Source organism: Bacillus rossius, chromosome 2 (assembly GCF_032445375.1).
Source record: "Bacillus rossius redtenbacheri isolate Brsri chromosome 2, Brsri_v3, whole genome shotgun sequence".
Lineage (NCBI taxonomy): Eukaryota > Metazoa > Arthropoda > Insecta > Phasmatodea > Bacillidae > Bacillus > Bacillus rossius.
In genome coordinates, this window is record NC_086331.1 from 40,785,912 (window position 1) to 40,803,206 (window position 17,295).

The window sequence follows — 17,295 nt, forward strand, 5'->3', positions numbered from 1 at the left end:
TAAAAAAAAAAATTCAAACATTCTGGCTTGTACTAGAACTCTATCTTTGCTCAACAATGAGAAGTTCACAAGCTAGCAGAATGTTTGAATTTTTTTTCGTTTTTATTTTTAATTTTTAATTAATTTTTTGTTTTTTGTTTTTATGATATCAAAGAAAACTTGTGGCGGTTTTCTCCGTGTGCTCCTGATTATTCTTGCCAATATTATGATGGTTTTCTCCGTGTGCTCCTGATTATTCTTATCAATATTTTGATGGTTAATCCGTGTGCTTGCGATCATTCCTGCGGTTTCGGTCAAAGGTCAAGGTCACACCCATCCAAGATGGCCGCCGTGACGTCGCAATCCAAGATGTCGGACCGTGAGAAATCTGAGAAGCACTAGCAGGAAGGACGAACTTTTTTCTCCTTGGAGACTATCGAAGCCGACCTCCCTTTGCGATCGATAGTGAGCGTTCCGCATCCCACATTAATGAAAAAGATATTATTTACCTGCAAGCAACACGTGACGACATCTGTTGACGACAGCCAGAACTACTTGCATCAATTTGTTTTGCATTAGATAACTTAACTCTCGCTGATGAAATATTTCGAAAAATTAATTTAAGAAATGGTTCCAATTGGAGAAAACTGACAGTTTGTATCTAACATTAGTCACAGAAGCTACCATGGATCGTGGTTTGTTATCTGCAGCTGAATCGGAAGGAAGCCGCTGTAGATACTGTGGCGAGGATTTTGCCATGAGAAGGAATGCTAGACGTCATGAGAAGAATGATTGTGCTAGAAAACCACTACGCAAGAAGTTAAGCTGTAATCGTTGTAGCAGGTTGTTAACACGAATTGACAGCTTTAAAAGACATGGTAGAACATGTAAAGGCAAGACTACATACGGCATAGAGGACACCGATGGATCCACTAGACTAAAGAAGAGTGATCTGCATTACGACAATAATTTTCCTTGTCCTGAGCGTGATGGTATTAGCTCACCGGATCGTGAGGAAGAACATAAATTGAAGGATGCTAATGGCTTCGGAATGACTGAAACTAATGGAAGTATCAACACCGTGAAAAGTGAGAATACATTCAAGCCTATGTTCAGTAGATCCTCCATTCTTTGTAAAAATGATGGACTCCTAAAAAGGAAACATGAAGACGATGAAGAAACTTCGACATCAACGATAGCGAATTCATACGGTAATCTGGGTGAAGAGGATGTCTTCTACAGTGATTGTTACAGTGACTCTGAGGCTGTTGACAAAGTCATAGCCTGTGATGAAGCACCTAGAACTGACAAGATCGAAGAATGTGTTGATGTCCTGAGACCGAAACGATGGAAACGACGTGTTATAATAAATAAATCTGATGATGCTTATTATGATCACTGGGACGATTGTGATATTAACAGTATTTATAATAAACAAGCAAGTAAGATGGTGGTAGAAGAGATTGATTACACATCATGGAAAGATCCAAACATATTGGTTGACCGGCTAAGACTCCTACATGGCTCGCTTTGTGCAGGAAACTATTCGTGCATCAAAGAAATATCCTTCATACTCAAAGAACTGAGGAAAGCTGGCAACATACAATAATGGCTTCTTTTACTTGTATTTGTGTAATGTTGAGAAGTAATTAAATATTGAAAGTAAAAATTTAGTGTTTTTATTTCTTGTATTCTGATTTCCAACTAAGCCTGTGTGTTTCCGCTACTGTATGTGTGATCATTCCGTTTCCTGTGTGTACTGTGTGTATACGTTTCGTTTCCTGTGTGTACTGTGTGTACGTTTCGTTTCCTGTGTGTACTGTGTGTACGTTATGTTTCCTGTGTGTACTGTGTGTACGTTCCGTTTCCTGTGTGTACTGTGTGTACGTTTCGTTTCCTGTGTGTACTGTATGTACGTTTCGTTTCCTGTGTGTACTGTGTGTACGTTTAGTTTCCTGTGTGTACTGTGTGTACGTTCTGTTTCCTGTGTGTACTGTGCGAACGTTCCGTTTCCTGTGTGTACTGTGTGTGTACGTTTCGTTTCCTGTGTGTTATGTGTGTACGTTCCGTTTCCTGTGTGTACTGTGTGTATACGTTCCGTTTCCTGTGTGTAATGTGTGTACGTTCCGTTTCCTGTGTGTACTGTGTGTACTTTCCGTTTCCTGCGTGTACTGTGTGTACGTTCCGTTTCCTGTGTGTACTGTGTGTATACGTTCTGTTTCCTGTGTGTACTGTGTGTATGTTCCGTTTCCTGTGTGTACGTTCCGTTTCCTGTGTGTACTGTGTGATCATTACATTTATTGCATGTAAATTGCATGTATTGTGCGTACATTGCGTACATTACGTGTTGGAGCTGATGGAGCTGTTGGATCACTGGCAGCTAATGGTTAATTGAAGCATAGGAGCAAAATGAAGATCCATCTGATGACGTGAATTGTAGCTCTTGGAGCCTGGCGTATATTGGAGAGATCGAATTTTTTTTGATCAAATGATCCTCTTTTTTAATTTGTAGATTTGACTCTAGTAATATTGTAAATGGATCTTAATTGGACTAGCGTATTATTCCATACGGTGCATGTATATAAGCGAGTTCTAGACAGCAGGACACTCAGTTTGTTACTGACGTCGGCGGTGTAAGGATCACCTAGTTTGTTTCTTCTGGTACATAAGTCGTGTCAATTAGCTGTTCTTGAGACCTCGATGGCATCTTTTCCGTCTTTAACGTCGATCTCGGAGGTTGTAGCATCGTCTACGGGAACCTTGACGACAGCTACGATGGAGAAGGTGCGGATCCCGTTGGCAACGACGACGTCAACACTGGAGGAGATTTCAACAGATGTAATACCACCATCATCCGAAGTTTCATCATCAGAAAATGGATTCTTCAACTTATGAAGAGCGTACATTGCGACAGTGCAAATACTGTGACGCAACATTTACTATCACCTCAATTGCTCGCAGACATAAAAGAAGCAGTTGTTCTAATAATGTTAAAAGAATACAATTTCAGTGCAATAAGTGCAAAAAACTAATTTCACGTCTTGATAGCTTACATTTTCATTATAAAAAATGCTCCGAGAAAGTTAAGTGTGAGTATAATGAACATGGTTCTTGTTTTGACTCGTGTATTGTACCAGCAAATGAAAATATATAAGTGGGACCCTGGTGATATGAACTTCAGTCCGTCTCTGGCTGCGGTGATGAACGGATCGGATAGACATTTAAAGTCATGTAAAAGGCTTAGTCCGTACAATAAGAAGACTGTTTGAATCGAGGAATCCACAAGACTTTAGTACTTTGTCTGTGTTTATTATGTACTTGTTGTAGTGTAGTATGTAATTAAAGTATTTTTTAAAAGAACTTGCTGTGTTTTTATTATCTCAAACCTGTCGCTTTTGTGGTATTTTTTAAAATTAAAGTTGTTTGGTATCGATTAGGGGTCGAACCAAGGACGGGAATCGATCTAATCAATCATTACTTTAATGAGTGAATTATTTAATGAATTTTGAACTTTTTCCCGAATCTCTAGCATTAAAATTACGTATTTTCAAGATGGCATCCAAATTTCAAGATGGCGTGTGTCACAGTAATAAATGATAACTGCACTGTAGCGGGTTAGAATAAAATTATCCAGATGGAAATGTACTCTATAATACGAGTACACACACAAGATGGCATACTCCAGCAGGTGGTAGCTCCTGGTAGAATTACTGAACATAAAATGTCGGGTCCGTGATGGACTACAAGGACAAAGTCAAATTTTAAGGTCAAGGTCAAATTTCAAGGTCAAATTTCAAGGTCAAGGTCTAATTTCAAGGTCAAGGTCAAATTTCTAGGTCAAGGTCAAATTACAAGGTCAAGGTCAAATTCAAGGTCAAGGTTCAAGGTCAAGGTCAATGTTCAATGTCAACAGTTGAGGACAAAAGTATGGTGACCAGATAATTATACTACATGTTATCGGCACACTCTAGCAGACGAAAACAAGATGGTGGTCTCCAGCGGATGAAGACAAGATGGCGGACATGATGCCATACCAGTTGACGATATATACCTTGGTATTGTTGGTGGTAGATCAGTCTAGGTAGCTTTCATGGAGGAAGGATCGACCGTTTAATGTCGTCGGGAATCGAACCAAGGACGTACATCGATATAATTAAACAGAATTCAAATACGTTAATTTGTTGATGAATTTTGGAATTTTTTTCATTAAAATCGGAAATAAATAAAGATTTTCAAGATGGCATACATTTTGTCATACTAGGTGACGATATATATGCTTTGAAAAAAGTGGTGGGAGTCAGTATGCCAGCGTCCACTGTGAGGGAAGGATCAGTCGCCATTTTTATTTTTTTGCACTCGTCGGGTTCGAACCGAGGACTCCGAACTCCGTGTCGTTAATGTATGATTTTTATAAATAATTTATTAAATTTTTATTATTGGAATTTTTTTATAAATTTAAAAAAAATCATTAAAATCGGATAATAAATAAAGATTTTAAAGATGGCGGCCGTAACGGAAATTGCAACGGTGACGTCATGATCCAATATGGCGGACAACACATCGCCGGAATGTTCGAGAAAACCAAATTACGTAATCCAAGATGGCGGATACAAAATGGCCGCCGGGGTCAAGGTCAAAGGTCAAGGTCAAGTCTTGATAGAGGCTTAACTGAGGCTTGAGTTAAGGATGCTTAAGCCTCTTTTAGGACTTACTAGTCGCTGGGATTTTTAAGGACTAAAAACGGGAATTTTTCCCTCGAAACGGGAATTTTTCCCTCGAAAACGGGAAATTTTTTCTTAAAACGGGAAATTTTGAGTCATTTTGAGTCAATTTTGAGGAATTTTTGAGGAATTTTTAGGAATTTTGAGGAATTTTGAGTCAAAAATGGCCGCCGTGACGTCACAATCCAAGATGGCGGACCGACAATCATCAATCCACCGCCTGCCGCCTGCTGCAGGTCCGTCATTCCTATACTACTTACATTGTTCCTGTCAAGTTACAATTGATGAACCATGTTATAATATGAGATGTACGTGCCGCAAATATGGACTCTCATGTACATCACTATGCAAAAAATGTTGCGGGAAAGATTGCAGAAACACAGCAGGAAAAGATGATGAAAGGGAATATCACGAACTGGATATTTAGTAATATATGTTAAGATGAAAGGTTAATATTTTTTAAATATTTTGTTTCCTTAAACCGAAGAACACTTGGATTTAGTATCTATGTTATTGAAACATTGACTAGTTTGTTATAATGAAGTAATATGTGCTTAATTTGTTTTAACCAGATATTAATTTACATTTTTAATATTTTGTTCTTTGGTGTATTTTATACAAAAGTAATTACTAAAATTTTAGTGGAAAATTTTGTTTAAATAGCTGAAGAACACTTAGACAAGACATATCATTGAAACAGCGCCTACTTTGTTACTATGAAGTAATTCTTGAATAATTTTTTTTGCAGTCACATATGAATGTATATTTTTAACATGTTGTTGTTTGGTCTGTTTTTATTCAGAAAATATTAAAAAAAGTCTTTGTGGTAATTAGTTTCACGTTCAGGTGGTTTTTTTCTCTATTTCTACTCTACTACTTATCCAGAAGCGTGCCAGGAGGTTGGCGACCATCGTTAGTGGTGAAAAAATTCAACTGCATTCTGAGCCAAATGCATCTCAATGCATCAGGTTGACATTGCAATGTCGAAATTCCTATTCTCGCCTGATGCTGCATCTAGGAATTATGTACCGTACGTTATTGTGTTCCAGACTGTATTAATAAAATATGGCAGATCCAAGATGGTGGACATGATGTCATACTATATGTAATAATATATTCCCTGATATTAGTGGTGGGAGGCCAGTGTTGGTAGCCTCCATGGAGGATGGATCAGTCGCCACTTTTTTTTGTTCTAAGTCCGAACTACGAAGTCTACGACGTAAGTGCGAAATTTTTTTATTGTTTTAATAATTGTATTTAGTATTTTGTATTATCTTTATTTTAAAAATATTTTAAAGCTTAATCATTACGAATTTCCAAGATAGTAGTCAAGACAACATAATATCAAAATGATGGCAATGAAATAATCCCAATGATATAGGTCATGAACTCAGTGGCTCTAGGTGGCTTATTTTTAGAATTCGTAATATACTTTTAGGAATTTTAAAGCCACCGATATTTTTTCAGGACTAACATGGTAAATTTCCCCTCAAACCGGGATTTTTTTTCATTGAAAAGAAATATTTTACTTCCTATATTTTTTGGCGCAATTTCTTTTCTAAAAAACTGAATATTTTGGAGATTTCTTTTGGAAAATGCTCAGTTATTTAAGGTAATTTAAAGCAAAAATTGTATGTCAAGGTCAAATATCAAGGTCAGTGTCATCCAAGATGGCCACCGTATCATCATAATCCAATATGGCGGACATTGGCTTTAGCTCCTCGCACCGGCACTAACAGCCGGACATACGTTGATACTACTGATATTCATTTATATTCAGCCATATGTCATTTGTTTACTTGCTGTTATTGTCAGTTTGGTCTACTTGCAAGTAAATTTTAAAATAATATGAATTGAATTAAATTTTTCACAAAGATAAAATCGGATAAGAATACAAACCATAATAAATCAGACTTATTTGTGTTTATAATTATACATGGTTAAATTCGGTAACATTTTCTCATTGGCAACAATTGGTGGCACACAATTCGTTTGTGTAAAAACAACTAATAATTCTATTATTTTTTAAATTTAACTCTGATACGAATGTGGTGATGCACTGTAGAGCATAAAGTTTGGGGTTTGCGGAGTGTAACGTGCGCTTTCTGTGTGTTTCAGGTGGTGGATATTATGAAGACCAACGTAGAAAAAGTGCTCGAAAGAGATCAGAAACTGTCGGAACTGGATGACCGAGCAGGTGCGCAATATTGTGTTAACAATTACGCTCATTTTTCTTGATGCTCAGTCATAACTTTCATTGAAGGAGTATTTATAAATTTTTAACTCGATACCTCCGCTGAATTTGTTATTCTGCCACAATTATTTATATCCGATGTTCACATAGTGTAATATATTGGGTTAAATACTTCGCGCAAGTGATAATAATTGGACAATTTACGCAACGTTTTAAACCCAAAATATTATCCTAAGTGAATTTATGTTGAACATATTAATCACGGAACAACAAATGTAAAGCTATACTTATATGTTTATCCCTTAAATAAAAGTAATTATGAAAAAATTAAAAATAAAATCAATATTTCTCGTAGGGTAGAGCCTTAATATGTCTTTTTTTTTGTTTTTAACAGATATTCTATTTTGGTTTTAATAAAAATATCGAATAATATAGGGATTTTTTTTTTATTTTTAGTTGGACTAACGTTTTTTGTTGCGTAGTTACTTATGACTTTTTTAAATGTTTTAACAACTTGTAGTGTTATTTGATACATAATCCGTTCTCATGGAACATGTTCTAAACAACACGAAACTCTTTACGCGCCAATATTACAAAATTTGTCAGCCTTGATTTTAATGGATTGGAACATGTATGTCATTTTCAGCCAAGCGGGGTTGGGATGGTTATATTTTATGCAATTAAAGTAAATTAAATGTAATATGTATGTCCCAGATTATCTGATAAATTCTAAACTTAGTCATTTGTCAAATATAGGTATTTATTAAAAAGTATTGACATAGACAGGGAGAGGATCGGGATACATCTGCCGTGAAATTACGCAGAATGGAGGTATTTTTTTTTGTAATTCGTGTTGTTGGTTTACATGAAAAAAGTCTAAGATTTACACATGTACTGTAATACACCACACAACAACCACCTGAACAATCTCGAAACGTCCCGATCTTATCTGCTCTCCAAGTACTTTTAACACAAGGCGAGTAAAACTAGTTTAGTGGATAACTTAAAGTCAAACGTCAGTTTTTTTTAATTATTAATAAATATTTCTACCAGTTTTTATTTGTAAATATTGTAATAGTTTTAAAAAGGATAATAAAACAGCGCACATTTTATTTAAAAAATTCGTACTTAGACGAGTAACAAAATAATAGCAATGACTAGTGAGTAAAGATAGAAGTGAGCCAGGCTTTAATTTGACAAGCTGGCAAAAGCAAGTTTTGAGTAAACGCGTCCGTGTGATTTAATTAAACAAGTTGGTTCGCAACAAGTAGATTCACAGACTAGTGGCTTGTAAAATCGCATATTTCTGTGAAATGCTCACGTGTGTGGAAAGTTCTGATCCAACCTAAGATAATTTAGTAAAATACAAGTGAATCAGACAAATTAGGAAATGCTGTTTCTGTTTCTGAATACACAAAATAGTTTTATTTTCCTATCAATATTATTTATCTTCCTGTTAATTTAAAAAAAAAACATCATTATCAATATATAAGGACGCTTGTTCATTTTACGATTGGTGACACCTTAACTTAAAATATTCAGCCATTTACAAGCATTATAAAAATATTAACTTTTTCCTGCAACATTCCTAATAGGCTTAAGTTATAATGAACAAGTTTATATTGCAAGTGCAGTTGTAGTGGTATACTTTTGTCGTGATTCTCTTGCTATCTGTGTTTTTATGGGAGGTTGAAGTGACACGATGGGGACATTTCGGTATTGTTCGTGCGTATAACCTAATATGTGTGAATCTTTGTTTTTCCGAAAGCACACCGCTATCGCTCGGAGCTGGCACGCGGATACCAATAAAACAGAAAAAAATATCACGTGCGCTAAACTCAGATATTACAGCATTATAATAACTACTTAACTTCATTTTTTTAACTGTACAACGTCCCATATTTATACAAATAGAAATTAATTCCTTAATTAAATAATATTAGCTCCATCGTGTGACAAAAAATCATCACAGTGAACTAGCTGTTAATTGAGAATGCACTATTTGCAGGTTTAACGCTTGTGTTCCCACATTAACATTATTTTAGTATTTTTGTAATAATTTTTTATACGTTTTATTAACTACATACATAAGTTCATCCCTTAGCCTTAAAAATTACTTTATGTTTGTGGCATAAGTATGAGGACAAGATAAAACTAAAAAAATATATATTTTAATACATGGAGATGTTAAAATTAAAATACTTTAATCTAACCAAAAAAAATATAAATTTCAAGAAACATTTTAAACATTGATGTGGAAGCTAGTTTTATCTCTATCCTCAACGTTTTCCAAATTTGAATGCCGTATTTGGTTAGAAACAGAATTGAAACAGCAGTCTCACAAAGATATACGTAATAATATAATATTTGTGTTAAACTTGAATATAAGAATAATTTTTTTGCAGATGCGTTGCAACAAGGTGCTTCGCAGTTTGAACAGCAAGCCGGAAAACTAAAGAGGAAATTTTGGCTTCAGAATCTAAAGGTATGTACAATGCATATTACTCAAATTAAATATGTAAGATTTTTCATCGTTTCCCTCACAATTATAACTAAATCAGTTGGAAACCTTTAAATATAATTTTTAAGAACAAGTGTTTTCAATTGTTTAACTATTTTTTTTTTTACATTTAAAGTAGTTTTAATAAATGTTTATATCATAAAGACGTATCGAATGATAGGAAACATTTTTTTAAGTCTATAGTTTTTGTTATTACAATTGAGTAAGTAATAAGTACTTAAAATAATGCGAATTTCATGAATTGTTTAATTTTATGTTAACCAAAATTATGTTTCCTTCGTTATTTAATATTAACATATTTTAAATAATGGCAAATAACTAAGTTCATAATTTCTAAAAGCAATATCCGAAATTTTCATTACATCGTAAGATATGCTACATTTTTAAATTCGTCATTAAAATTTTTTTTTTTTTTGTAAATCAAAAACAGAATAATAATTAAAGTTTAAATTGTTCAAAAATAATTAATATTAAGTATTTTATTTACCAGTTTATGACATTTATACAATTATGTTTGAAATATAATAAACTAAACATTTAAATGAATTTAAAAGTAGTTGTAATTATAATTTTCAGGCAAAGATCATACAACTTATAAACTAATGAACGATAGTTAACAAAACAATTAAATTGTTTAAAAAGTGAAATCTCTAGAAGTATGTGAAACGAGGCAAACTTTATATTATTTATAGTAATAATAATCAAATTCAGAAATATATATAGATTAGCATACATAAATAGTTATTATTTTAAAAAAAAAGTTGATTTTAAAGTTCTTATTTAGATAAGACCAATATTTACTACTGTAAAATACTTATTTAATTAAAAATAATGTGAATTCAATTTTCACTTATGTTCTTACTAAGATTTTTTTTTTTTAATTTTTACTATCAAACTCATGTATAATGACTTAAACACCCATCTAAGGTCAACTTATACCCTTGAACAAAACTGGAGTATCTTATCTATAACTAAATTAAATCGAAGAAATAAATAATTGTTTTCAAATTTAATTTTAGATTTATTTTAAAAATTAACATATGTTTTCATTAATTACTTCTCATTTACTTCTGCCTGAAAAGTTGAACATTTGATATTGATTCATACTGATATTGATAACAAAAAAAATAATTTTTAAAATTCCTTTTATAACAAACGTTGAAGTATATACACTTAGAATAATTCTTTGAGTTCCGTGGTTCAAACCTAGAGAAGTACTCTTCACTGCCAGCGAAGCTTACATACATAATCATCACATAATATTATACAATTTTTTTGGATTAAATTAAGTAAAAATTACTACTTGAAGCATTTAAATAAGCGAAGTCTGTGACGACTTCGGCTCTACCAGGAAAGTAATGCACTCGTCATCGCAATGTCGACATGCAAATTTATGATTGCACCCCTCTTTAATTCCCACTGAACCACATTCTTTCTATTGAGATAATGTAACCCCCATTCCCCCTCCCTTTTATTAAGATTTTCAATTAAGGATCTCTTGAATAAGTCACACAAAGCAAAGGGGTCTAAAGTACAAGGAGTATAAGTGGGGAAAATGCAGTGCGACGAGGTATCAGTTTAAAGTTAAGTGATAGTGAAAAGTGTATTAAAAATGGGAAATGTCTGCAAACAAAAAATTATGAAATTAAAACTTCTTTTTAGAAAAGGATTCAAGGTATGTACTTTGAGAAATTGAGCCTTTGAATTCTCCATAACTCAGTGTCTGCATCTTCGGGTTAAAACTTGAAAGATATTTTGAGAGTTTTATTAAATGATCAATAAGGGTTTATCGTCTCGTCGGTCATAAGAGACGGTGAGGGTTGATGACATTAGAATGGAGCATTTTCGTAATGAATGGCTCTGGGAGACACGATTACCCTGAGAAAACCTCAAATGACTCACGGCAACGTTCGGTAAGTTCCCCACTTGCGGAAAATCCCAGATGTAACCCAAACATGAATCGAACCGTGAGAGTGATCTGAAAATTCAACCACATTGGTCACCCACCTAGAGAGATGACATCATCATTATTCATCTTTGCAACGATAAACGCCTTTCTTGCCTGGGCTGCGAGAATTTTCCATTTTTGCTTTAGAACTAAACAGTTGCATTTTTTGCATGCGTTTTTGTGTAAATGATTGAATTCCTTTTTTTTTGTAATAGTAGTATTTAAAAGTTCCTCCTGTGCCTGGTGCCGGTGCTAGGAGCTAGAGCCAATGTTCACCATCTTGGATTATGACGTCATGTCCGCCACCTTTGATTTAGCCATTGTGTTTTCTCCATTTTAAATTGTGACATCACTGTTGCAAATTTACTTACGGCCACCAAATTGAATATCTGAATTTAGTATCGAAGCAAATTTGAAAAATTAAAAATTATTAAAAAATAATTAATAATAATTTTAATAAAAGTTTTCACCATTTTTTCACCATTTTAAATTATTTGCATTTTATTAATTTTTTTCTTTGGTTTGTTTTTACGTTCCTTCCTACAGCTTGAGGTCATTTACAGAATGACATAAAAACAATAATAAAATCATACATTAACATTTAAAAACACACAAATTTTATATTTAAAAAAAACCTATAGATTTTATGATATACATAAAGTGACAATAGACTTGAAAAAACTATACACAGATGTGAAAAAAGTTCAAAACAACAAGATTTTTTATTATTTTACAGCCTAAGTTATGATATTAAAAAATATTTTACAGCAAAATTAAGCAAAAATAGTATAAAATGATTGTTTAAATATTAAATTTTTTAACATCTTACTCAATGTTTTGACCAGAATACGATTACATTTAAAATTTTATTGACAAAAGAAATAAATCCAAATTTTATAATAGGTTCAAAATAACTTGATGTTTAATTTCCTTCCCAGTGAAAGAATATAATTCGTGACAGGAATTATTATAGTTTTTAATAAACTTATTTATTAAGCTATTCTGTTTACTTATATTGAAATTACCATTTGTTCTATTATTAAAATATGAGAATCTTTAGCAAATTTGCGATTTTAGAGCTGAACAATCAAATATTAAAAAAACCATTAATGAGAAATAGAGCATCATTCTTAGAACGTATTGTGAAAAGAGAATTTATTTTAGAATTTAATAAAAATGTAGTATAGTCAAAAGGGATTTCGGATGACTGAAAATTGTCATATATATACTTATATATATATATACACCCAAATATTTTTTTCTGGATATTTTATAGTCTTTTGGAGTCCTTAGTAGTAATTTAATTCCATATTACACAGCAGTACTCAAAAGTTGATCTTATTAAAGTGAAGAATAAACACAATTATGAGTCATGTGTTGTTGCGGAAAATGTAATTAATTTGATTAATCCAAAAGTTCCAGCGGTACAACTATGTACACTATCAACGTGCAGATAAAATAAAGTTTAGTATTTTATATGACACCTAGATCTTTTATGTGGTCCACACGTTTAATGTCGGTACTTGAAATTTGGTTATTATAGGTAAGAAGGCATGTTTTCCTTGTGAAAACAATACAAAAGAGTTTTTCCATAGTTAAGTGACATACAATTTCTAGAGCACCATGCATGAACCGCTAATATATCATGTTAAAGATCTTCACAATTATTATTACTGCTTATAGTTTTGTACAATTTGATCTCGTAAGCATACATAAACAACTTAAAATTTTTATTACATTTTTAATATCATTTATGCCAATATTAAAAAGAAGAGTAAATAAGTTACAGCCTTGAAGAACACCCGACGAAACAGGGAAGCTTGTAGATAAAACATTCGCGCCTCTGACTGAAAAGTTTCTATTTGTGAGATAATTTGAAAGCCATAATACATTCAACTTGTCAAAACGTAACCTGCACATTTTTTTAAGAATTAAGTTAGGTTGACATTTATCCAAAGCTCTACCCATATTATAATAGAAAGCATCAGTTTGCTGTCTGGATGTTATAGCTATTGCAGTAAAGATAATTTACATAACCAAACAAATTTTCTTCAGCACATCTTCCAGCTTCAAATAAATATTGCTTTTCTGAAAATATATTTTAGAGATGAAAATTGACATAAATATATATAATTTTATCGAAAACCTTTTTAGAAACTATATAAGATGTGTAGGTTAGCCGGTCCAAGACCTATCTTCCGGCTGTGAATTGTGATTGTCGGTCCGCCATCTTGGATTGTGACATCCCGGCGGCCATCTTGGACTCAAAATTCCTCAAAAATTCATCAAAATGACTCAAAAAATACCTTTTTGAGAAAAAAATTCTGTTTTTTTTCTCATAAAATCAAAAATTAGGATTTCGAAAAACCTCAAAATTATTTTGCCTTAGAAACAACACAATGTCCTAAAAACGGTTTAGGCATCCATGTCTAAAGCCTCCGATAAGCCATTTCTAGGAATAAGGATACCATGACCAACATCTTGGATTATGACGTCACCGTTGCAAATTCCGTTACGGTCGCCATCTTGAAAATCATTATTTATTATCCGATTAATGAAAACAATTATAATTTATAAAAAAATTAAAATACAAAATTAAAAAATATAATAATAAAAATTTAATAAAATATTACTTAAAAATCACCGTTGCACAAATCGTTATGGTAGCCATCTTGGATTATATAAATGTTGCATGTTTCGTTACGCCCTGCCATCTTGGTTGAGTACGTTGTCATGGTTACACTTTTCGTTACGACCATCAAAATTGAATTCTATTAATTTTGCAAATTTCGTTACGGTCGTCATCTTGAAAAACCTCAATTTTAATGCTAGAAATCCGAAAAAATTCGAAAAATAATTAAAAAATTGCCTACATCAAATGTTTAGCTACTTAAACGAATTGCAGCTGGGTTCGATTCCCGGCGAGAGTAAACGTCTGATCCCTCCTACACACAAACCACCTACAGACTGACCTATCACCACCAATAACAAGGTATATTTCGTCAGCTGGGATGATGTCATGTCCGCCATCTTGTCTTTGTCCGCTGGGCATCTTGTTTTCGCCTGCTAGAATGTGCTAGTTCCATGTTAGTATAATTTTCTGTTCACCATAACTTTGTCCTCAACTGTTTGCAATTATTTATGACACTCATCGCAGCAAAATGTAATGCTAGAAGGTTTCTTCTTGCATTTGCTCCGCTCATGTCTTCGTGCATTATGGGAAAATGCGAACGACGTATCACAGTAGCTGCAGGATACCGTGGTGACGAAGACGAGGCTTTCAGACCTGATCCACATGTTTACGTTGCCACAGTTGTACCATTGCCAATGGTTAACTCGAATTGACAGTTTGCGATATAATGCGAAAAAATGTAAAAGTGAAGTCTGTGCGCCTACTGCTGAACTACCTGCAGAAATTTCGATCCCTAGCTTTATATTGGAGACACGTCAACGTACAAGCAAGAAAATCGATCTGCAGCAACCGATTTCTATGACGTCTGAACACGAAAATAAACCTAAGACTGTGTTCGGTGCATTACAATTTAACGATAATAGCTTCTACTTGTTGCAGTCGGCATTTAGTGGAACATTCAAAGACTACTAGAATATTAATACGTTTAGTGAGTCGAAAGACATTTGTAATTTTCTTGACGATATCAGACAGAACATAATCAATCAGCTTACTGATGACGTAGCAACAAACGGACTTTTGAAGTATAACTTGTGGTTGGACTGTATACATGGAAAGCCATATACGTTCGATGACAAAGTGAAGACGTGTGCATTCAAGACATCGGCTGCAGTAATTTACAGTTCTGACGTTGTGAAGCAAACTGTTAAAAATGGTATCCAGAAACTCTGTCAAGAAGAGGAGAACTATGTCTGTAAAGGTTCTGGTTGGTCTCTGTCTAGCATAAACCGATTGGAGCTAAGATTTAGTCTTTTCACGCCTATATGCAGGGCTAAATGTTTATAAGATTGCTGGCTTTCGCAAGTGTTCCTGTAGTACAGTATAAATAATGTATTAAATATTATGTTTGTGAAAGAACTTGTGGTGTTTTATTTTCGAACCTGTCATTTTTGAGGTATTTTTACATAAAGTTATTTTTTGTATCGCCCAGGGATTGAACCAAGTTTCGAGTCAAACATTTCTTTAATAAGTGAAATTTTTTAATATTTGGTATTTTTTTCCTGAATCTTTGTCTAAATAGTTACAAGATTCCCAGATTGCGTCCAAATTTCAAGATGACGGGCACCTCAGTAATAATGAATGATTACTGCACTGTAGCAGTAAAGAATAAAACTAGCATGATGGTAAGACGAGTACACACAAGATGGTGTCCTACAGCAGACGAAAACAATTTGGTGGCAATGTCCTCTAGCAGGTGTTAGCTCCTGGTAGCATGTACTGAACATAAAATGTCGGAACCATGATGGTCGTCAAGGTCAAAGTAATTTTCAAGGTCAAGGTCAAAGTCAAATTTCAAGGTCAGGGTCAAATTTCATTATCAAGGTCAAATTTTCATGTAAAGGTCAATTTTAAAGGTCAAGGTCAAATTTCGATGTCCAGGTCAAAGTTCAAGGTCAGGGTCAAAGATTATTGCAAACAGTTGAGGAAAAAGTTATGATGAACAGAAAATTATTATAACATGGCACTAGCACAATCTAGCAGACGAAAACAAGATGTCTAGCGGACGAATACAAGATGGCGGACATGACATCATCCCAGCTGACGACATATACCTTGTTATTGGTGGTGATATGTCAGTCTGTATGTGGTTTCTGTGTAGAAGGGGTCAGTCTTTTACTTTGGCCGATAATCGAACCGAGAAGCAAATCGCTTAAGTAGCTAAACATTTGAAGTAGGCGATTTTTAAATTATTTTTGGAATTTTTTCGGATTTCTAGCATTAAAATTGAGGATTTTCAAGATGGCGACCATAATGAAAATTGCAAAATTAATAGAATTCAACTTGATGGTCGTAACGAAAAGTGTAACCATGAAAACTTACTCAACCAAGATGGCAGAGCATAACGAAACATGCAACATTTATATAATCTAAGATGGCTACCATAAAGATTTGTGCAACGGTGATTTTTAAGTAATATTTTATTAAATTTTTATTATTAAATTTTTTTAATTTTGTATTTTAATTTTTTTATAAATTATAATTGTTTTCATTAATCCGATAATAAATAATGATTTTCAAGATGGCGACCGTAACGGAATTCGCAACGGTGACGTCATAATCCAAGATGTTGGTCATGGTATCCTTATTCCTAGAAATGGCTTATCGGAGGCATTAGACATGGATGCTTAAGCCGTTTTTAAGACATTGTGTTCTTTCTAAGGCAAAATAATTTTGACGTTTTTCGAAATTATAATTTTTTAATTTTTGAGGAAGAAAACGAGAAATTTTTCCTCAAAACGGTAACATTTTAGTTATTTTGAGTCATTTTTGAGGAATTTTGTGAAATTTTGAGTCCAAGGTGGCCGTTGTCACATCACAATCAAAGATGGCGGACCGACAGTCACAATCCACAGCCAGAAGCCAGGGTTCGGACCGGCTAACTTATACTTCTTATATAGCAAAAAAAAAATGGTTTATAGTTTTCAACATATATATTTTTTTCCTTTATACAATTTTTATAAAAAATCTTGCTTACGTCACACCTGCCATCATGGATTCTAGAAACGTTGCACTTTTAGTTACAGACACCATCATAAAATCCGCAATTTTTTATTAGATAAATTAGGACAAAGTTTAAAAATTGTACAAAATTAAATTACTAAAATTTCAATTTAAAAACTCCCTTTTGTCATGGAGTCCTCTGTTCAAGCCGGCGAAATTATTCGATTACAAATAGCGATCGATCCTTCCTTCACGGAAGCTACCGGCAGACTGGCCTCCTACCACTAATTTCAACGCAGA

General features: G+C 33.5%; 1 protein-coding gene across 1 annotated transcript in view; it reads left to right on the plus strand.

Moving 5' to 3' along the window:
• LOC134529255 (vesicle-associated membrane protein 2-like) overlaps positions 1-17,295 on the plus strand; it is a 541,017-nt gene that overhangs the window by 397,291 nt on the left and 126,431 nt on the right. Inside the window, exons 3-4 of the mRNA XM_063363155.1 lie at positions 6,819-6,897; positions 9,300-9,379. Coding sequence (XP_063219225.1) covers positions 6,819-6,897; positions 9,300-9,379 — 159 coding nt within the window. The remainder of the gene's footprint in view (positions 1-6,818; positions 6,898-9,299; positions 9,380-17,295) is intronic.